At 52.6% G+C, this 21,754-nt stretch overlaps 1 protein-coding gene across 1 annotated transcript; it reads left to right on the forward strand.

Annotated features, from left to right (window-relative positions):
• The first annotated feature begins 1,194 nt into the window (after positions 1–1,194).
• On the forward strand, positions 1,195–17,936 carry SERINC2 (serine incorporator 2). Its single transcript, XM_087820264.1, has 10 exons — positions 1,195–1,268; positions 7,903–8,064; positions 8,838–9,028; positions 9,488–9,567; positions 10,026–10,163; positions 10,853–11,022; positions 12,643–12,733; positions 13,061–13,202; positions 15,578–15,784; positions 17,373–17,936. The coding sequence occupies exons 1-10, from the start codon at positions 1,230–1,232 to the stop codon at positions 17,506–17,508; spliced, it is 1,356 nt and encodes a 451-aa protein (XP_087676390.1). The 5' UTR covers positions 1,195–1,229; the 3' UTR covers positions 17,509–17,936.
• The last annotated feature ends 3,818 nt before the right edge of the window (positions 17,937–21,754 follow it).

Below are 21,754 nucleotides of genomic sequence, written 5' to 3' on the forward strand. Positions count from 1 at the left end.
GTAGAAACACAGGGAAGTTGGAACGTTCATTCCTCACAGAGCCAGGGTGGGGCTGGGGGGGAATGTTCTCTCCACACAGAAGATATGGGATGTGAACAAGGTTTCAGAGGGCAGAAATGGGCTAAGGAGGAAAAGGACTTTCACAGGGAAGGACATCGTGTGGGCACAAGCTTGGAGGAGGGAAACTGTTGGGAGTTTTTGCGGGACAGTGCTGGCACAGTTAATGGCTAAGCCTGGCACCATGAGTCACCCAAGGATGCAGTCAGGCAGGATCTTTAGCCGGGGGGCCATCTGTGTGGCGCCTAGATTTCCTTTCCTAACACTGTCCTGTCTAGCGTTGAGTGAGGGAAGGGCTGGAGAGTGAATCTTGAATAATTACAGAGCCCGTTTCTGCGTCCCTCCCACCTACCCCTTTGGGACTGGTCAGTCTGCCAGGAATGGGACCCACCCACCCTCTCTGACCTCCTTTGCAGGGGACCAGGGTTTGGCATTTTGCGGAGCGATGAGCCACTGAGCAGGGTGGCTCTGGGGACAAGGAGTCAGTAGAGCTTGAGGCACAGGTGGATAGAGGGGAGGGCAGCTGAAAGGGTGCGAGGCTGGGTCTTAGATGAAACAGGGATGGCAGGGAGCTCACATTTGTCAAGCATCTAGCACGCGTTTTAACAGCCCTGTGAGGCAGGTATCCTAACCTTACAGGTGGAGAAACTGAGGCTCAGGGAGGGGTAGTGACCTGTCTGTGTCTTGAGCCCATCATTCATCCTTCAACACCCATGTGTTGGGCAGAGGCTCTACGCCACGCGCAGAGGAGTCGGGGGTGACCGCCTCTTGACTTCTGACCCCTGCAGGGGGCAACGTTGCGCGGTCACACGGTGGCTCTATCGGAACTCGAACCCAGGTCTTAGCGCTTCCCAACCCTCCCTTGGGACCAGGACACGCGCTCCCGCCAGGGTCAAGTCCGGGGGCGCGGCGCGCAGCCGCGGGAACGGCCACCCCACCCCCTTGCCCACAGGCCCCGCCCGGCGCACCTGCGCTAGGTGAGTCCCCGGGGCCCCGCGCGCCGCCCGAAAGCGGGGAGCGGCCAGGGCAGGTGGGGCGGGCCCGGGGCGGGGCATCGGGGCGGGGGCGGGGCCGTGCCGGGGCGCCCGGAGCCCGAAGGGATCCCGCGGCCCGCGCCCCGCCGCCGCGCCCCGACCCGCGCCCGGACCCGCGCCCGGACCCGCGCCGCCGCCATGGGGGCCTGCCTGGGCGCCTGCTCCCTGCTCAGCTGCGTGAGTCCGCCCGCGCGCCGCCCGCTCACTTTCGTCCCGTCTTCTTCCTCCGAACACTTTCCTCATTTTCCTTCCTCCAAACTTGTCTTTTTGGGCCCGCACCCCGCCTCCTCGCCCCTCGGCCCCCCTGTCACTCGGTCCTCCCCGCCCCCCAAACTCCAGCCGGTGCCCGCAGGCCACGGCGACAGCTGCTTTCCGGGGCTCGGGTTACGGGCGGGGGAGGGGCACGCGCTCGGCAGGCGCTCCTCCGGGAACTGGGGAGACGGGGCCCAGCGTGCGGGGCGGGGGTGGGTGTTGCGGCCCCACCGCGCCCAGCTTGGAGACGTCGTGGGGGTGCGCCTTTCCCGCGTGCCCCGGACGCCCTGACTCTTTGTGTGGCCTGCCCGGTCCCTGCACCTCTCCGTGATGGGCGGGTCCTTCTCCGTTCCTCCCGCGGTCTCTCCGTCGGTGTGTCCGCCCCTGCCCGTCTGCTCCGTTTGTTCATTTGTATTTGTCTGATATATGTCTCTGTACGTTCGTTTGTCCGACTGTCTTTGTCCGTCTGTGGCTTCTTCATCTGTCATTGTCTGTCCACAGTTTGGGGTCTGTCCGCCTGTCCAGTGTGTCTCTGTGCGTCCTAGTCTCTGCCTCACTCGGTCTGGCTCCGGCTAACTCCTGGGCACTTCTCCAAGGAGCCCCAGACCCTTCCCCTCGGGGCCCCAGAGCCGAAATGGAGAGAAGGGAGGAAGCCCCCGTGTGCCTTTGTGTAACGCCCTTGAGTGAGCTCTGTTAGGGTTGCCTCTGCTGGGCGCAGCTCTGGTTAGAAGGCCCCCAAGTTGAGGGAGGTTAGGGTGTGTGGGGGGGAGAGTACCTGGTTGCCTGTGCTCAGGGACCTGGTGGGCAGCCAGCCTCTGTTTTGGGGCTGCAGCCAGCAGAGGGGAGGAGCTTCAGCCAGACCCCAGCTGAGGCCCCTTCTCCTTTGCCTTTCCCCTCATGAAATCTGAGGTTCATTCAGGCATCCCCCTCCCCCTCTGCCCCACACAAAGAGGAGCCGAGGAAGAGGGGGTCTGGTGGCTGCTGAATCTCAGGACTTGCTTTCCTTTGTCCCTGGTGTGTGTGTGGGGGGTGAGGGTGTGGGGGGGGAGTATGAGCGGGAGTTGTAGGCTAGAGATTTACTTTATAGCCATTTTTTTTAGAGTGATATCTGAACAGAGAGGCTGTAGAGTGGGTCCCTGGACAGTTTTTGCCCTCTCTGGGCCTCCATTTCCCCATGTGTGGTGTGTGTGTGTGTGTGTGTGTGTGTGTGTGTGCATGCGTGCGCGATGGGGAATCTAGAGCTAGTCCCTGAGATCCCTTCCTGTCCAATGAAATCAAGGTTTGGGCGGGGTCTCTGGCCAGGAAGAGTTTGTTTCCTGGTGGGGGAGGGAGAGTTTCCTAGGAGTTGACCAGATTTCCATCTGGCTGCGCTGGCCTGGGGATAGGGGATGTTGAAGGGACACCTGCCAATCTCCTGTGCCTTTGTCTCCCCATCTGCCTCCCTCATAATGCTGTTGGGAAGATTAAAAAGTGCCCTGCCCAATACTGCCATATATAGTGCATGCTCCAAATGGGAGCTATGGTTATTATCATCTTGGAGAGGTGGGTGGAGAATTTCCTCTGGAGCCAAGTGCTGGTCTCTGAGTCATCAGATTCTACCATGCTGAGACCAGAAGGCACCTGACAGGCCTGCTCATGTCCTCAGTTCACAAATGAGGAAACTGCAGCACAGAGAAGGTAGCTGATTTGCCTAAGGTTGCACAGTGAAAGGATGGGGAACTACAGTGAGGATTAAAATCTGATTTGTAATCCAGGCTTCTTCCCACATCCTAGGTGCCTGAGGAACAGGGCTGGCCCAGGGTAGAATCGAGAGTTTCACTTAGTGAGTATCAAATATTTTCAAGGGACAGCCTTTCAGCGGCCTCCCCTGAGGGTTCTGATCGCTGACATTTACTGTGCACCTACTGCATGCCAGGCACTGTGCTGAGCTCCTCACCCTTGTCATTTCATTGGTTTCTCCTCAGCCCTGTAACATAGTTATCCTATTTTACAGGTAATGATACAACAATAACCACCATTTACTACATCCTTACTATAGGCCCAGCACTCACTGCCCAGAGCTGTCGGTGGTGGCACAGGCCCAGCACTGTAGTGGGCACTTGATATATATCCTTTCATTTAATCCTTACAATGACCCCAATGAGGCAGTTAATATTATTCCCATTTCACAGATGAGGAAACTGGGTCAGAGAGGGAAGATGAATCCAGAGAACTGATACCAAGGAAAAGTCAGATTCTAGAATTCTCATTGTGCACTTTAGCCAATAATATTTACTCCTTCTGACAATACCACTCATCAAGATTGATATCATTAGGGTTGTATTTGTTAGATATCCATTTTAATATATATCATGTTTCTTAAAATAAGTTACCAGCTCCTTGAAGACAAAAAAAGTTAAGTTAGTAAATTTTGTTATGTCTGTTCTGCCACACAGTTTTACATAGTGCAGTTGGTGCTACTGGACATTAATAACCTGTTTCAATGGAGATTAGCCCCAGAGAAGTGGAGTTCCAGTAGGGGGTTTTCAGGCATCCTGAGCAGAATATGGGTAGGTGGGTGGGAAGACTTTTCTACCCTTCCAGCTGGAGGCATTTGCATCTGCCCATCCTGGCTCTCTCAGCCAGCATTTGTACTGGGCTGAAGCTGAGTCCTGGCCTGGAGGAGGTGAGATGGGTGCACAGAGGGTGGGGATCACCAGGCAAGCCAGCACACAGTAAGATGGGTAGTGAGCAAATTTATATTTAGGGAGCGCCTTCTGTATGCAAGGGAGTGTGAAAGGGTCAGACTGGCTGGACTCAGATTCTGGCTTGGCCTCTTCTTAGCTATGGGACCATGGGCAGTCACTTCTCTCTCATCTATAAAGTGGAGAGAGCAATGGTACCTGCCTCTCAGCATGTGGGACTGCAGTGAACATGCCAACACTTTTAACATGAAGCTGGCATGCAGTGGCCACTCTGTAAACACCCCAGAGTGGTAATTTGCTCTAGACCATTCAAGGAAGTGGTGAGGCCGGTAGAACCCAGGGCTGTAGAGTTTGGGCTCTGAGCCATTTTCTAGTCCTGCCCAGGAGCCCATTTTTATGAATGAAGAAACTGAGTCCCATGTAATCTTAGCGGGGGAAGTTTTATAGTCGGCCTCGGCCTTTCACGCTGCATCACAAGCATTAGCCCAAGTTGCTCTGCAGCCTAGTGACTTTCATCTTTCTTGCCTTAGTAACATCTATGGAGTAAATGGGCCGCCACTGGCCTGTGGGCATTTAGGTCATTTGCAGTCTCTTAAGATTCTAATAAGCTCATAAAACCTAAAGCTTTGCACCTATTTTAGTTTTTTATCTTAACTGAAAATTTTTATTTTTAAATAATAAAACCAACTGTATTGGGGTATAACTTAATTATATTTTGTTACGTGTGCCCATTTAAGTGCTACCTCCCCCATCTGCTCCTTTAGCTCTCTTGGGGAGTACCATGAGGTATAGATGGGCGTGTATTTTCAATTTCCCACTATTATTTTCCTGGTGTGAACAGGACCACAGTGGACTTCCGAGTGTACGTGTGTGCGCATCTGTCCTTCCTCCCAAGGCTGGTACTTCTGTAGGAAGAGGCTCTCGTAGGATAGATCCCCAGAGGTGGAGGGACTGTCAGAATGTGAGAATGCTCCAAGGCTGCTCCAGAAGCAGCTGAGGGGCTGGCATGTGTTTTTCTCTCCCTGACCTGGTCTCTCTGGCCACTGGCTGGCCCTTGGAAATCCTGAGGTTTCAGGTGTAGGGAACACCTGGATTTTGATCTCCAAAAAACAAAGCGAATGGAAAAGCCAGGCTCCCTGACTGCAGTGGGGCAGCTTTTCTTGCATCTCAAATGTCTTAAATTGAAATGGTAACAAGCCAGAGCTGGGCCCTGCCCCGGCAATTGGGTACCAGTTTCTGAGGTCAGTGCCTGTTGACCTCCCTTGGTTTTCTCTGGCACCGACAGGCTTGTTTTTCTTTACGGGAGTCTTTTGAAATGAAACCGGACTGCCATCAATGAGTTAGAGAGCTCTTGGTACAGATAGAACTGCGCCGAATCCCAGCTCCTGAGCTTACTTGCTATGTGACCTTGTTGTGTTACCTCTCTGAATCTCAGTTTCCCCATTTGTAAACGGGAGGTTATAGCACACTTACATCATAGTGTCAGTGAGGCTTAATGTAGATAAGGTGCTTATCACAGTGCCTGGGTAAGTCTTCATCATGGGGAGCTATCACTGTTATTACTTGAATCTCAGCACTGCTGTCCACTTGCTGTGTGACTTCTGGCAGGTTTTTTAACCTCTCCTATCTCAGTTTCCTCATCTGTAAAATGGGAACTAATAGCCAGCTCTCTCTGATAACCAGAATGCTCTGTGTGGTTTACAAAACACTTTTCTGGCATTTGCTTATCTCCTCACCCCCAAAAGGTGGCCATGGATATGAGTCAGGGCTTGGGGTGGGGGCTGCAACCCAGAAGCTGCTGGGTTGATGAACTGGTAGGATTTGGACCATGAGGGAGAATTTCATTCCACAAGCATTTCATTTAGCATTCATGTCCTTGGCTTTGCAGGTGAGAGCTGGGTGAGAAGGAGCATTTGCAGGACAGTTCCTGTCTGGGGAAAAGGGGACAGGCAGACGGGAAGGCAGATACACCTCAAGCAGCGTGTGCCTTATGCCGGGGACCAGTCCAGAGAGCAGGGTGCTGGGTCTCAGAAGAGCAAGGTCCTCTTTCAGCCTGTTCTCCACAAAGCCGATCATTCAGCAGAAGGCTGTTACGGTTCCTCCGGGCTTCAGACCCCTGAGTGGATGCCCACTGCTGTTAGGACGAACACCATGGTCCAGCACGTGGTTGCCAGGCTCCACCAGCCTGGCTGACCTTGCCACTCACCGCTCGCTGCCGTTGTGAAGCTTTGGCTGCAAGGCCCTTCTTTTCCTTCCTCCATTGTCCAACTCCTGCCTGCCCCAGAGCCACCTCAGGCTGTGTTTCCTCTGTCTGGAGAACTCCTTCCTCTTGGTCAGGAGAGTACATGCTCCTTCTCTTAGCTGAATTGTCACTTCTTCATGGAACTGACATGCCACCCCAATCTAAATCAGTCACTCATGGCAGTACGCATGTTTTCTTCTTAGCACTTACCATGATAGGTGCAATGATTTGTTGAGTGTCTTTCTCGCCCTTGGAAATTCCACGAGATGGGGCCTCTGCCTTTCTAGACTCTTAAATACCTGGGTGAGAGTTGGGGCTGTTTGGGGGAAGATAAACAGTTTACCAGATGTATCTGGAAGTAGGCCCATTCCCTCAAAGGCTGGGCTGGTGGACCCAGCTCCTGGAGGGGTGAGACTCTTTTTGGGGCACCAGCTATGAATGGTGTGGCATCACCAGCCCCTAAATTATTTCCATTAGCCCCAGATTGGGAAGGGGCTGACTCCAACTTGGGCAGAGATAGCTCGGACAGGAAAAGGGTTAGGCCACCACTGCTGTCCCAAACCGGGCCAGCCCCAGAGCCGGAAATCCCAGCTACTCACAGTTCTTCATTCCATTCATTCAGCAGGTGTCTATCATGTGCTTGCTGTTTCCTGAGGTCTTAACATGAGTCTGGTACTACACCAGACACATTACAGTCTTTCAACAGATGGTCACTGAGCTCCTACTATGTGCCAGGCACTGTTCCAATTTCTGAGAATACTACAGTGAGCAAAACAGACAAAAATTCCTGTGCTGGGGGAGCTTACATGACAGACATGGAAGGCAGACAAACATAAAATATGAATCTTAACAGATGATAGTAAGTCCTATGGAGAAAAATGAAACAAGGAAGGGGAAAGGGAGTCTGAGCAGATTACAATTTAAAACTTCAGTTTCATTCTTATGACTGCCATATTCTGATTCCTGTTTTAGAGAAGAGGAAACTGAGGTTCAGAGAGGTTGAGTGAGTTGTATAAGGTCACACAGCTAATCAGTGATGGAGCTAGACTTTTGGATTTTTTTTTTTTTAAATATTGATTTCAGAGAGAGGAAGGGAAAGGGAGAGAGAGATAGAAACATCAATGATGAGAGAGTCATTAATCAGCTGCCTCCTGCATGCCCCCCACGGGGGATTGCACCCGAAACCTCCGTATGTGCCCTGATTAGGAATTGAACCGCAAGCTCCTGGATCATAGGTCAATGCGCAAGCACTGAGCCATGCCTGGCTGGGCCAGACTTCTGGATTTTTAAAAATTTATTTTTATTTTTTACTACTCTGCCTCCCCTTGAGTAAGACACAGTGTGACACAACTCTCTCTCCGAAGCCATGGTAATACCTGAGATAGATTCAGGTTTGAATCTGGGTTCTTGTTCTTGCTGGCTGTGTGATGTGTGTGACCCAGCCTCTTCCAAGCTTGATTTCTTCAGCCTCCCACTCGGGCTTGAAAGTTAGGTGGGATCACACTTGCCTGGTTCAGTACAGGTGGGCTTGGTGCAGATTTGGAGGCATAAAGCGGGCAGTAGTGGGTGCTGTGTGCTTGGGCATGGAAGGGGAGAGGGGAGAGTAAGGGAGCCACCCCTCCGCTCCCCGCAGGCATCCTGCCTCTGTGGCTCTGCACCCTGCATCCTGTGTGGCTGCTGCCCCTCCAGCCGCAACTCTACCATCAGCCGCCTCATCTTCACGTTCTTCCTCTTCCTGGGGATGCTGGTGTCCCTCATCATGCTGAGTCCTGGCGTGGAGAGTCAGCTCCACAAGGTGAGCAGCCCCAGGGCCTGGCATGGGCGGGGCTGGGTGTGCTGTGGGACCTGCTGCTAAGGGCCACAGGCTTGAGGTCCCAGCTGATCAAGAAGAGGTGGGCAGGCGTGTTCCCAGGCATTTCTTCAAGTGGGGAGGAGGGTTTGAGCCTCACATGGGGATTCTTGGCTCTCACAAGGCACGGGCTCCTTGGAAAATCATATTAATCATTATTGCCCCTAAGACACACAGGCCTGGGCAAGCTCTCCCCTCTTCCATGCGCAAGCCCAGTTTGGGGCCCCAACTCTTCCCTTCATCCGAGTGTTTCATGGCCCAGCACAGACCTAGTGGGACATTTAGGCTGGTGGTTATAACACGTGTGTGTATAAAGGTGTGAATCCCTGGGGAGTGTGTGGACATGTAGTCTCAGCTCCCACCTTAGAGGCTCTAGTCTGTAGGAGAAGCGCCTCCAAATCTCTGTTTCCCCGGGAATCTCGGGTATTCTGGTGCAGGTGGTGGGTGGAGAGCACTTTGGGAAAGCCTCCTCTAGACAGTGCCATGCATTCCTGAGGCTATGGGCATGTGGCAGGGAAATAAACAGATAGTAACAAGATGCAACTGGACCGTCTGTCTGCGGGGCACTCCTAGGACTTCAGCCCCAGGCTCGGGTGGCAGTGGGGACAGAGGTGGGAGGCTCAGCTCCCGTCCTGGCCCGGCCACCCTCCTGGCAGGCCTCGGCAGAGCCAGGCCCAGGGCGGGGCGGGGCCGTCCAGCTGCTCCATCTGTCTCCACAGCTCCCTTGGATGTGCAATGAGGGGGCCAGGACCCCCGTCGTCCTGCAGAGCCACATCGACTGTGGCTCCCTGCTGGGCCACCGCGCAGTCTACCGCATGTGCTTCGCTACAGCAGTCTTCTTCTTTCTCTTCACCGTGCTCATGATCTACGTGCGCAGCAGCCGGGACCCCAGGGCTGCCTTCCAGAACGGGTGAGGTGGGCCCCGCCTGCCCCCAGACCCTCCCCACCCGCAGTGCTTCCCCCTCCCCTGCCTGTCTCCAGTCATCTCCAGGCCCTGCCCCATCCTCGGGAGCCCTGAAGCCGGGAGGGCACAGCTCAGAGGTCGGCTCATTCAGGTCTTTCCATTTCTCAGATGAGGAAATAAAGCTCAGAAAGGGCAACAACATGCTAAGGTCATACAGCATTTAGTGACACAGTTGGGGCCAGAACGTGAGTGACCGTCCTTACCCCTACTTGGTCCTTTCTTCTGCCCCTTGAGGCTTTTTCTAGGGCCAGGACAGATTTTCTGTCCCCTTTAGACCATCAGAAAGTCCCTCTTCACCTCCCCTAGTCCCCGCTCTTCAGGGGGTGAGGTCCTGGGGGTCAGGCCTGTTCCTCTAATCTGCTCAGCTCTCTTGTCTGTCCTAATGCCTACCCCCGTGCCCCACAGGTTTTGGTTCTTTAAGTTCCTGATCTTTGTGGGCATCACTGTGGGCGCCTTCTATATCCCCGATGGCTCCTTCTCTAACGGTAAGCGGTCTTGGTGGGGAGGGCTGGAGGCTACCAGGAGGGGAGTGGGGTCCCCAGAGGGAGGACCACGGGTGGAGGCTGCTCTTTGCCCTGGCACACAGACCCCAGGCTGCCAACTGGGTCCTCGGCTTCTACTCAGGAGGCAGCACTCTGGTGCTTGGCCATGTGGCCTTTGGGCAACTTTCGGGTTAGGGGGTGGGGGGGCAGAGGGAACCTGCCTAACCCTGACCCGTTCCCTGCCACCCTGTGTCTCTGTGCACGGCTAGCAGCTCTCTGAGAGCAGGAACTTTGCTTTTTCTGTGTCCCAGCGCAGGGTGTGACACACATGATTATTGAATAAATAAATGTGTGTGCGAGAGGGAGCCCACGGGACTGCGCCTGCCCCAGGGATCCCAGGGAGCCTGGTGGGTCAGGAGCGCTGGTGCCCGGGCTCGCCTCACTCCCCTCTCCCCCCGCAGTCTGGTTCTGCTTCGGCGTCGTGGGCTCCTTCCTCTTCATTCTCATCCAGCTGGTGCTGCTTGTCGACTTCTCCCACTCGTGGAACCAGCAGTGGCTGGGCAAGGCCGAGGAGTGCGACTCCCGCGCCTGGTACGCAGGTCAGTGCCATAGCGGCCTCGCAGGGCTGGGCTTCCGGAGGAACCGAGGGGGCTTTGAAGCTTGATGAGTGGCTGGAGGACACCTGGAGCAGCGCCCAGCCTTAGTGCAGGAATTGAACCATCCAAGGCAGGTGGAGGGAAGGGGGTGTGGGGGCCGGGGCAGCCCATTCCAGGGCGACTTTGGGAGATCAGAGGGGAGAGGAACTAGAGAGCCCTCTGAGGGGCCTAGTTCAGTGGCTCCCGTGGCATGGGCCACGTACATCCAGCCCCACCAAACTTCAAGTGACACTTGGTCATTGAAACTCCAGCGGCAGAAAGGGTCCCTGTTCAATTCTCTTTCGGTTCTTCTGAGTCTATCAAAAAGAAAGGCTCGCTGAGGCGCTGGCTTGGTTTTCATGCCTCTTAAACTTGCTGACCCTCTGACAGCCAGACCCCCGCACATCTAGTTTACTCCTTAGACAACTGTTTTGTATTCACTGTTTATTTTTATGGTTACTTTATTTATGGAAAGTGAATCATTTTAGTTCAGGATGGGGCAAAAACTCACAAAGGTGTCGGTGAAGGATGGAAGTTTAGGGGACTGATGTCATTCCTTGGATGACAAAGCTGAGGCTTGCCCAATAAGTCCCCTTGAGGGAGCAGGGCTCCCTGTGCCTCCTGACGCCCCTGCTTGCTGCCCTCCTGCCCAGGCCTCTTCTTCTGCACCTTCCTCTTCTACTTGCTGTCCATTGTGGCCGTGGCCCTGCTCTTTGTCTACTACACCCAGCCCGATGCTTGCTACGAGGGCAAGGTCTTCATCAGCCTCAACCTCATTCTCTGCATCTGCATCTCCATCATTTCTGTCCTGCCCAAGATCCAGGTGAGTTTGCCAGTTTCCGTCTGGTCTGAAACCACGCCCTTTGGTGTGTGGGATGTCTCGTGGGGACCTTGGAGTCCTGGGGTAGGGCTGTTAGTCACAGAGGCTTGGGCTAAGAGTGTGGGCTCCCAAGTCAGCCTCCTGGGGTTAGGGTTGGGGCTCTCACAGCTACATGCTAGGTGTCTTTGGGAAAGCGCCTTAACCTCTCTGTGCCTCTCTCTTCTTAGTTGTAAAATGGGGATAATAATACCTACTAGTTGGAGGTATTCTCAGGGTTGAGACCATATTTGTGAACACTTAGAACAGTGCCTGGCATATGGATACCCATCAGACATTGGCTAATGTTCTCGTTGTTGTTTTTATGCAAACTGGGAGAACATTAGGGAGGGTCACCGAGGTGATTCTTAAACACCTCAAGAAGTGGTGTCAGGAGGTTTCCACAGTTCCTCATCCCAGACCTTTGGATAAAGGATGGGGTTTCCCAAGTGTTTGTTCCTCAGAAAGAAAACCTTCTGAGTCCAGTGAGACTTCCCAGTTTGGGATCTCAGCCCACCAAGGGATCCAAAGGTAGCTTAGGTAGTCTTTGGGGGTCTTTAGCAGAAAGTCTGGGAACCTCCCTTCTGGTCAGAGCCTCCATTTCTGATTGAGAAAATTGAAACCCAGAGAGGGTGATGCCTCTGTCCCAGGTCACACAGCAATCAGTATTCGTGCAGCTAGTACCTCCTGAGCACTTACTGCATACCAGGCGCCTTCTAGATGTTGGAGATACAGCTGTGAGGAAGAGGAGGAAGAATAATCATAATAGCTAACAGTTAATGGCATTAATCATGTCATTTAGTCTTTGCACCATCATTGTCCCCACTTTACAGATGAGGAAACAGAGGTGTAGAGGAGGAAAGAGACTTGCTGAGGACCACACAGCTATAAGGGGTGAAGCTGGGATTTGAACCCAGGCAGACTGTCTCCAGTTAGTTACAGAGTTTAGATTCATATTTTCGGGTGCGTGTGTGGTGAAGTCAATAGACCAGGCAAAGTAAGGTCATTTTGGATGAGCGCTACCAGGGAAATAAAAGAGTAGTGTGTTAAAAGGTAGGCAGGGCCGGGGCTGCTATCGGCAGGGTTTTCAGGGCCTTGTTGGGGGTCCTGTTTGAACTGAGGCCAGAAAGCTAAAGAGGGGCTGTCTGTGCAGAGATCCAGGAAGGAACATGTCAAGGAGAGCAAAGATCCTGAGGTGGGAGAGCGCTTAGCATGTTGCACGGACAGCAAGGAGGCCACTGTGGCTGGGGTGCAGTCAGCAGGAAGGAGCGTGGGGAGGGGTGGTCAGGTAGAGAGGAAGGTGGGACAAGCCAGGGAGTGCTTTAATTCAGAGGATGCCACCCTTGAAGGGTTCTCAGCAGGGGAGCAAATGGGTACTCTGTTAGGAGGAAGAATTAGGACTCTACTTTTGAGTGGGCTAGGTGGGTGGTGGGTAGCTTGAGTGGTGTGTTTTCCCAAAGGGTGTGGGGTGGATGGCCCTAGGGTGGTGAGGGTTTCTGAGGTCCCCTGGTTGGGTATGAGTGGGTGAGTTGGGGTGGAGCGTCCCCAGGTCTGACAGGACTCATGCTGATTGACTGCTCTTACCAGGAGGCCCAGCCCAACTCGGGTCTGCTGCAGGCCTCAGCCGTCACGCTCTACACCATGTTCATCACGTGGTTGGCTCTGTCCAATGTCCCCGGTGAGTACAGGCCTGGGTTTGAGGAGGCCTGGTCTTGTTCTTGGGCTAACAACCTCCCTCTCGGGGGCTGGGGATCCTCACAGGTGACAGGGACATCGCGGCCCCCACCCATTCTGAGGCTTAGTCTTTCAGGAAAGTGGGAGGACTCCCCGTCTGTTCCTGGAGCTGTCTCATTTTGTCTGCTAAGTGTGATCTGTCGCTGGGACTTGGGTGATGGGTTGCGTGTCTGTCCGTCTATTTGGGTTGGCTCTCTGCCCATCCTCAGGGCTAACTGGCTCCTCAGACCTTGCCTGCATGGGCTCAGGGTGACCATGCTCCTGTTCCCAGACCAGAAATGCAACCCCCACCTGCTGACCTACTTGGGCAATGGGACGATCCTGGCAGGCCCTGAGGGCTACGTGACCCAGTGGTGGGACGCGCCGAGCATTGTGGGTCTCATCGTCTTCATCCTGTGCACCTTGTTCATCAGGTATGGCAGGGGTCCAGTTTCTGGGGAGGGATCGTGATTGGGGGCCCAGAGCCGGAAGTGAAGGGAGGACGTGCAAGTGGAAACACTAAGCTGGGAGCCACATGTCCAGCCCTTGCGTTGTGCTGGTGCGGAAACAGTCCATCAGAGGGCTGAACCCTGCCTCCTGGCCCAGGGCCCTTTCCTGCACACTGGGCTGCTGTGCGCCCAGCTCAGTTGGTTGCAGGCAACTGTGGGGTCAAGGAAAGAGTCTGGACTAAGGCCAGTGGGTCCAGGCTCTGTCACTCACCTGCTGTGGCCTTGGGGTAAGTGGCTTCACCTTTCTGAGCTTCAGTAAAAGGGAGATGATAAACTCCAATGCCCAGGGTGGCTGGGACCCCACAATCTCACCCGAGAGGGGGCAGCTCCTGCTTAAGATCACATGACAACTTTTTATAAAGGGGCATCTTAGCCAGTGCTTGTCAGTAGGAACTCTGGATCCAGGCTGCCTGCATTTGAACCCAGCACTGACTAGCAGTGTGATTTTGGAAAAGTCACTTAACCTTTCTGTGCCTCAGTTTCCTTATCTGGAAAATAGGAATAAAAATAGTACCTACCTCATTGTATTTTTATAGGATTATGGGTGAGTTAATATGTATAAGGTGCTTAGAAAAGAACTTGGCAAGTAGTAAGCACCAAATAAATGTTTGCAAATCACTTTGAACAATTGCACAGAGGGTGACTGTGAGTGGCTGTTTTGTAAGTGTCACTAGATGGGAAGCTCAAGTGCAATTTTGTTTACATGGAATCTGGCAGACTCAGTGTTGCCTCTCTGTGGCCCATTGTTTCTCCAGGTGCCACTTTCTTTATGTGCCCTTTACTCCTAGAGGAAACTTGCGGCATCAGGAGAGCCACATCTCCCTGTAGGCTCTGGGCTAGAACTTTCTGAGGCTGTTTCACATTTTGTTTTCTTTGGGCCTTTTCCAAAACCTTTCTCCAAGTCAATGCTGGGCAGTTTACAAACAGCTCGTCTTTGTCACCTTGTTGGATTCCTTTTCCAATCTGGAAAGGTCTGTGTCACGTCCGTTTTAGAGGAAGCTGAGACTCAGTGTTGAGCAGCCACTTGTCTGAGGCCGTGACCCTCAGTGGTCATGGGGCTTGAGCACACTGTCCCTTCCTAGCCCACCCAGGCTCCCCAGCTTCCTGATGCTTCTCACACTCTCACCTTCCTGGCCCGAGGTCACTGGGCAGCACCTCTGAGCGCCCAGGGGGCCTGCATGTTCTTAGCTCTTAAAACACAGGAAGCAAAGCAGCATAAGCAGCCAGGAGGACAGGGACCGTGATGGTGGCTTTTGCTCCAGCCAGGTTGCCTGATGTGGCCTCACGTGTGCATAGTGTTTTGGTGAGCCAAATTTGATGGGCTGGGGCTGGAATCCAGGTCTCCTCTCACTTTTTTTCAAAATACGAGTTGGATTTTCAAAATTGTCTATGTGTCTCAGACTGTTACTGTTAAAAACACCAAGACCTCATTATAGAAAAGCAATGACTGAAAAATCATTACTATCATCATTTTTACAATTAGAAACATGAAGAATAGGGGAGGTAATTGGGAAAACTACTTACTAAAACTAATAAAAGGAAAACAAACTTAATAGAAAATGAGTAGGGTTAATTATTATTATTTTATTAAATAAATATACTTTTATTGATTTCAGAGAGAGAGGAAGGGAGAGGGAGCGAGAGAGAGAGAAACATCAATGATGAGAGAGTCACTGATCGGCGGCCTCCTGCACGCCCCCGACTGGGGATCCAGCCCGCAACCCGGGCATGTGCCCAACTGGGAATCGAACTTCGATCTCCTGGATCCTAGGTTGATGCTCAACAGCTGAGCCACGCCTGGCTGGGCAGTGGTATTAATTATTAACATTATTAATAAATGTAGAACCTGGTATGGTGCTTTGCAGTACTAGGTACTCAATGCACGTTAAGGGAAATGGCAAATGAACAACCAGAATAATAGTGACTGCTTATTCATTTATACTGTGTACCAGGCACAGTACTAGGGACTTTACATCATTATTCCATTTAATCCTCCCGGCCACCCTGTAAGGGATGTACTGTTGTCCCTGATTTTATAGACAGGAATCAGAGGCTCAGAGAGGTTAAGTGCCTCCCCAAGTTCATATAGGGAGTGGGGGTAGAGGTGAGACTCAAAGTAGTTTGTTAACTCCTGGGCCCAGGATCTAACCCCCAGGTCCCTGGCCCTCAAGGCTCTGGGACCATTGTAACCATTGTTGTTCTGACCATGTGCCTCATGGCTCCTGAGGCCCCCCAGCGTTGCCCACCTGCCCACCTCGGTGGCTGCAGCCCTGACTGCCTCCCTCCTCTTTCCCTTGCAGTGTGCGCTCCTCGAACCACCGGCAGGTGAACAGTCTGATGCGGACAGAGGAGTGCCCGCCCATACTGGATGCCACGCAGCAGCAGCAGGTGGCGGGCCGGGCCTTTGACAATGAGCAGGATGGTGTCACCTACAGCTACTCCTTCTTCCACTTCTGCCTGGTGCTTGCCTCCCTGCACATCATGATGACACTCACCAACTGGTATAGGTGCGTGCAGCCTTGCCGGCCATGGGCGAGCCCACAGTGCCCAGGATGTGTGCCACACATCTCCTCTCCTCTGGTCCCTCACTGGAGTTTCAGAAAACCTGCTTAAGGCTTGGGTAGGGAGGAGTCTTTCCATGGAGCTGCCCCATCTGTGACCCAGTTGCCCTGCCAGTGCCTTCCACTGCTCAGCATCTGGTACCTTCACTAAATGCCTGAAAAGTGGGGATCACAGGAGGTGGGGCTGGGCCTGTGCAGGGTAGACTGGGTTTACAGATCAGGCAGGGTTATGGGGTCAGACCAGGAATTCTTGGTTGGAGGATTAGGATTAGGGTATGGAGGTCAGAATCAAAGTCACAGGGGTTAAGAAGAGGAGTAATGAAGTCAAGAATTGGGATTGGGATCATAGAAAGTCACAAATTTGGTCATTTGCTTAAAATTGGGGTTAGGAAACCATAAAGCCAGGTCAAGGAGCTAAGATAAGAGTAACAAGGTCAGGGACTACGACTGGGGTTGAGGTGAGATATCAAAACTGTGGTGATAAGACCAGGCATCGGGGATGGGATTATAGGTTTGAGGGTCAGAATCAAGGTTAGAGGTCAGGGCTAATGTCTAGAGCTCCAGGATTCCAAAGTCAGGGGCCAGGAGTCAGGTCACAATATTAGTCAAGGACTGAGGTCAAGATTGGAACTGAGGTCAGTATCAGGTGTGTGGTACAAGGTCAAGAGCTATGTCTAGAGTCTTTTTTTTTTTTTTTTTAAATATGGTTCAGAATTTCTCACCAATAATATTTTCTCCTGAGGACTTCCTTTCAACACCTTTTAAAGTCAGATCTATAATTTTTTTCCATTTTTGCTTGTCTGAGAAAGTATTTATTTCTTTCCTACCCCTTCTTTTTTTGAAGGATAATTTCACTGGGTACAGAATTCTTGGTTGATCACTTTTCTTTCAACGTGTTAAGCGTTTACTCCACTCTCTTCTTGCTTTCATGATTTCTGAAGGGATGTCTGTTGTAATTCTTACCCTTGCTACTCTATAGGTAAGTGTTTTTTTCCCCCTGAACATCTTTTCAAGATTATCTCTATCTTTAATTTTCTGCAGTTTGAATACAGTATGCCTAGGTATAGATTTTTTGGTATTTATTTATTTTTGGTATTCTCTGAGCTTCCTGGATCTGTAGTTTGTCTTTTTTTTAGATCCTCACTTGAGGATATTTTTTTCCAATGCTTTTCAGACAGAGTGGAAGGGGGGAGAGAGAGACATCAATGTGAGACAGACACATTGACTTGTTGCCTCCTGCACGAGCCCCTACCAGAGCCATGGATTAAGCCTGCAACCAAGGTGCTTGCCCTTGGTCAGAATTGAACCCAGGACCCTCCAGTACCCAGGTGAACACTCTAACCACTGAGCCAAACCGGCCAGGGCTATGTCTAGAGTCTTAAGGCCAAGTGTCAAAAATACCAGACATGGGGACTAGAGTTACAGAGTAAGAGTCAAAAGTTGGAGTCAGGAGTCACAGCTGGATCATAAGGTCAGGGCCAGGACTGAGGTCACAGACTGGGGCCAGGCTCACTGGGATGATGGTGTGTTGCAGACCTGGTGAGACCCAGAAGATGATCAGCACCTGGACCGCCGTGTGGGTGAAGATCTGTGCCAGCTGGGCCGGGCTGCTCCTCTACCTGTGGACCCTGGTAGCCCCCCTCGCCCTGCCCAACCGTGACTTCAGCTAAGCAGCCCCTTGCAGCTCGCCCACCTGGCGCCGCGGGGCTCAGTGACAGTCAGCCAGGCTGACCTCGCTCTGCCTCCAGCACTTGCCCCTGAGCTGGGTGCCTTATACTTAGTGCCTCCAGGGGTGAGGAGCATCAGGCTCACGCCTGAGCCCCACCCTTTGCTGTCCCCAGACCATGGGACCTCCTCTTCCTTCCCCTTGTCCCTGGTCACCCACACTCACCTTCTTGGGGGAAAAGGGCCCTTTGTTCCCAGGCTCCACAGGAGAGGGACCTGAGGAGAGAAGCTCTTAACTTTGATGGGATGCCCAGCACAGAGGTGTTGATGTTCCTGACCACATCCCCTGGCACCCCATCACCCTTCTAGACTCCGTGCCTTACAGAGTCTCTAAGACTTTGCCCAATAAACAAGCCAGAGTGTGTGCCTCCCATTTTCTCTGCCCCCTCACCCTCAGTGCAGCCCCCATCTCATCTGGGGTCAGTGTGGGGACTGGGAATGGAATGTCAGGGCGGAGGGGCCAGACCATGAAGAGCCAGACAGAGGGGCCTGGGCTGTGTCCTCTGGGTCATGGGGAGCCTGGGGGAGGGGCTATAGAGGAAGTAGGGGCTTTGAACAAAGAGACTCTAGGGGTCAGGAAAGGGGGGCCTGGAATAGTGCCCACATGGGGAGGCCAGTCAGAGTAGAGAGGGGCCGTCTTCAGGGCCATCCTACCACTGTCTACCCTGAGGTCCTGCCCACCTCTGACGTGCCTCCAGATTTACCATTCTGCCCTACTTCCTGCCAAAGTCATTGACACCTGCTCCGGGCCAGGTGCCATGGGGAATGAAGACGAGCATGCTCGGGAATGGCCAGGGTCCCGCTGAACTGTGGAGGCCATGGCGATGCAGGGAGAGGGTGTCAGTGCTCCTTATTCCTGTGTTGAAGGGCCAGCTGCACTAACAAGCTTGCGGGAAGGATGAAAGCTCCTTGCTCCAGGCTGGATGCACAGGGACCATCCCATAAGCACTGGCTCCTGCTAGCATTTTCTCCCCATCTCCCGCCACCTGTCACTCTCTCTCTCACACACACACACACACACACACACACACCACCCCACCCCACCCCACCCCACCCCACCCCACCCCACCCCACCTCACACAGTTGAAAATCCACATAGGTAGATTCCCAACCGTGGATTGAAACAGACACAGAGAAAGAAATTTATAAGAGAAAAGAAAGATAGAACCCCTGACTCCTCAGTCTTCTCTGAATCGGGGGCCCCCCAGTCTATAAATAAGGGTTACCTTTTCTCCTAGTAAACTATTTCCCTGCATAGTCTTTATTACTGTGTGGGATTGTTGTATCCATTTGTGTGATTACCACTGTGTTGTCTGACTACCCCTAAGACCAACAAGGACAAGAACCTACCCTTATTAATAGTATATAGTTTCCCTGGTGCTTAGAACAGAGCCTGATAAAAAGAAGGTGTTCAATAGGAGGTTAATTGATAGACTGACTGACTATCTGAATGAATATTAGTTGATTCTGGAGCAGCCACAGGAAAACCCAGGGGGTGGAGAGTTTACAGCAGAGGACAAAGGGGGAAGAGCCCTGGGCTGGGGTCAAGAGGCCCGAGTTGTTACTGAATGTGCCGGGTCAGAGGAAAATTGTAGGGAATGGCTTTGAAGCTGAGACCTGCAGAATAGGTGAGAGCCAGGAGGGGCGAAGAGCATGGGTAAAGCGGCTGGGCTGGGGGCTGCAGTGAGAGGAAGGACTGTCATGGTGAGGGGTGAAGTGGCAGAGGTGGGAAGGCCCAGATACGGAGTTCAGAGGTCACAGACTAGAGACCCAAAGCCATGTCTGGTTTGGCCCTCACTGTGTTTAAAACAGCAAGAACCTCACAAAGATTGCGGTGCCTCCCTTGCTATGGAGCACACTCTCCATGCACCCCAGTTCCCACTGCTCCTCCTCAGCACCCACCCGCTGCTTCATCACTTAAGCAACTCACTGGGCCCATGAAGACATCTGAGTTTGCAGCCTGAGGCAGCATTGGGTAGGCTGTGGTCTGGGCACTGGGAAGCCTGAGGTCTGCCCACCATCCTCTGAAAGGCCTCAGGGGCTGTGGGCTTGGTCTGCCTCAGCCTTTCTCTGTTCTGTTTCCCAAGGAGTCCCAGGCCGGTGAGTCCTGGCTTGTGAGGGTGAAAGGGCCTTGGGAGGGACAGTATCCAGAGGTGGTGAGATCCTGAGTGCAGTCCGGCAGGCTGGTTGCCTTTCTGGACCCTCCATTTGCCCACCTCTCTGAGCCTCAGCTTCCCTGCCTGTGAAAGGATGAGGAGTCCCTGCCCCACAGGGTTTGGGGTAAGTCCTGTTTGACCTTGACTATGAGCTGTGCTGGATGGCCCACTCATGTACTCATTTGTTCAACGTGCCAGGGTGCAAGAGCTTAGCCAACTGTACTGTTTAGAGGAAACAGTTCGTAAGACCACCCTCACTTCGGACATGAGCTGCAAGTTCAGGGGTTTCCAAAGCCACCCTTATGCCCGGTTATTCACTAGAACTGATGGGCTCATTGGAGTCCACTACACTCACAGTTTACGGCTTATTACAGGGAAAGGACAAAGATGAAAACCAGGCAAGGGGAGATGTACGCAGAGTGGAGTCTGGGGAAGCACCAGACGCTCAGCTTCCGTTGTCCTCTCCCCGTGAAGTCAGGTGCCCTCATTTCCTTGCCGCCATCAGCAGCGACATGCACGGAGCTCCACCAAGGGCAGCTCGCCTGAGCCTCGGGGTTTAGAGTTTTGATGGGGCCTCCATTAGGTAGGCATGGCTGATGGGTTGATGGTTGGTTGATTTCAGACTCCAGGTCAACTGATACCATGCGATCCAAAGCCCCCAGCCTAAGTCCCGTGGTTGTCTTTCCGGTGTGGCCCGCCCCCACCCTAAGTCACATTGTTCCCCTCGGGCTAGTCCAGGACTCCCAAGCAAACAAAGATTACCTGCCAGGAGCTGAGGGCAAAGGTCAGACCTCTCTGTGGTAAGGTTAAATTATATATATTTTTCGAGCTTTATTGAGATATAACTGACATAATATTGTGTACATTTCGGGTTTACAACCCACTGATTTGATACATTTATAAACTGCAAAATGATTACCACCACAGTTTAGCTACCATCTCCATCCCATCACAGTTACCTTTTTTGTGTGGTGAAAACATTTAAGATATACTCTCAGCAACATTCAAGTATATGAAACAGTATTATTAGCTACAATCACCAAGCTGTACATTAGATTTTCAAGCTTGTTAATCTTATAACTGGAAGTTTGAACCCTTTGACCAGTATCTCCCCGTTTCCCCCACCTCCAGTCCCTGGTAACTGTTAAATTCTTTATTATATACAAGGTCAGCCTGGAAGAGAGATGTGACTTCTACATGTTGGAAGTGCCCAGAGGAGCTGCCTTGCCTCTTCCCTTAGGGGTCTGGTGCTGGCAGGTTTAGAATAGGATAAACGGAGCTAACGCTTATTGAGGAGTCCTTATGTGCCAGCACTGGCTCAGGCTTTTCCATGCATTATCTCACCTAATCCTTCCACCTCTTCCACAAGGAAGAAGTATTCATGGCCTCGTTTTATGGATGAGCACACCAAAGCAAGGAGAGGGTGACAGCTCACTCAAGGAACACAGCTAGTAAGGGCCTGAACCTAGGATTTGGACACAGGCCTGGGTGACACCTAAGTGCACACTCTGCTATTCTGTCTCCTGTATTCTAAAAGCATGGGTTTGATTTAAATATAATGGGTTCAAATTCTGGGCTCAGCCACTTATGGGCTGTGGGACCTTGGCCAGGTCAGGGATCCTCAATTTCCTTATTGGCAACAGTAAGGAAGTCCCCTCAGTACCCCATCCCTCCTGTTGGCCTCCTGACTCTGTTGAGATTATTTACCCCACTCCCCGACAAGACTAGGGATTACCAGAGGGGAGGACTCATACCTATGTGTTCACCACCTCCCACCTGCCAGACTGCCTGGCGCAGAGCAGGCATCTGTAAATGTCCGCTGTTATTGAAGCACATGGGAGAAAGCTGCCAAAAGACCAGAGACAAGTCCTGTTGAGCAGGCGGAGGGCTGGGTGCACACAGTGGGAGGATCCCACATGTAAAACCCTTCCTGGGAGTCTGGTCACATATCAAGTGAAAAACATGGACCTTACCCCCTGGAGGACCTGGCTGGGTTTTAGGCCAATGCCTAGCAATGTGGTTTTGGGCAAAGGAC

Source organism: Miniopterus natalensis, chromosome 9 (assembly GCF_054644295.1).
Source record: "Miniopterus natalensis isolate mMinNat1 chromosome 9, mMinNat1.hap1, whole genome shotgun sequence".
Classification (NCBI taxonomy): Eukaryota; Metazoa; Chordata; class Mammalia; order Chiroptera; family Miniopteridae; genus Miniopterus; species Miniopterus natalensis.

Excerpts from the sequence above, each read along its gene's own strand:
- SERINC2 (XM_087820264.1), top strand. The coding sequence starts at position 1,230 with ATGGGGGCCTGCCTGGGCGCCTGCTCCCTGCTCAGCTGC. Across the intron at positions 1,269-7,902 it reads CCTGCTCCCTGCTCAGCTGC|GCATCCTGCCTCTGTGGCTC; the intron begins GTGAGTCCGCCC and ends CGCTCCCCGCAG. Across the intron at positions 11,023-12,642 it reads CTGTCCTGCCCAAGATCCAG|GAGGCCCAGCCCAACTCGGG; the intron begins GTGAGTTTGCCA and ends TGCTCTTACCAG.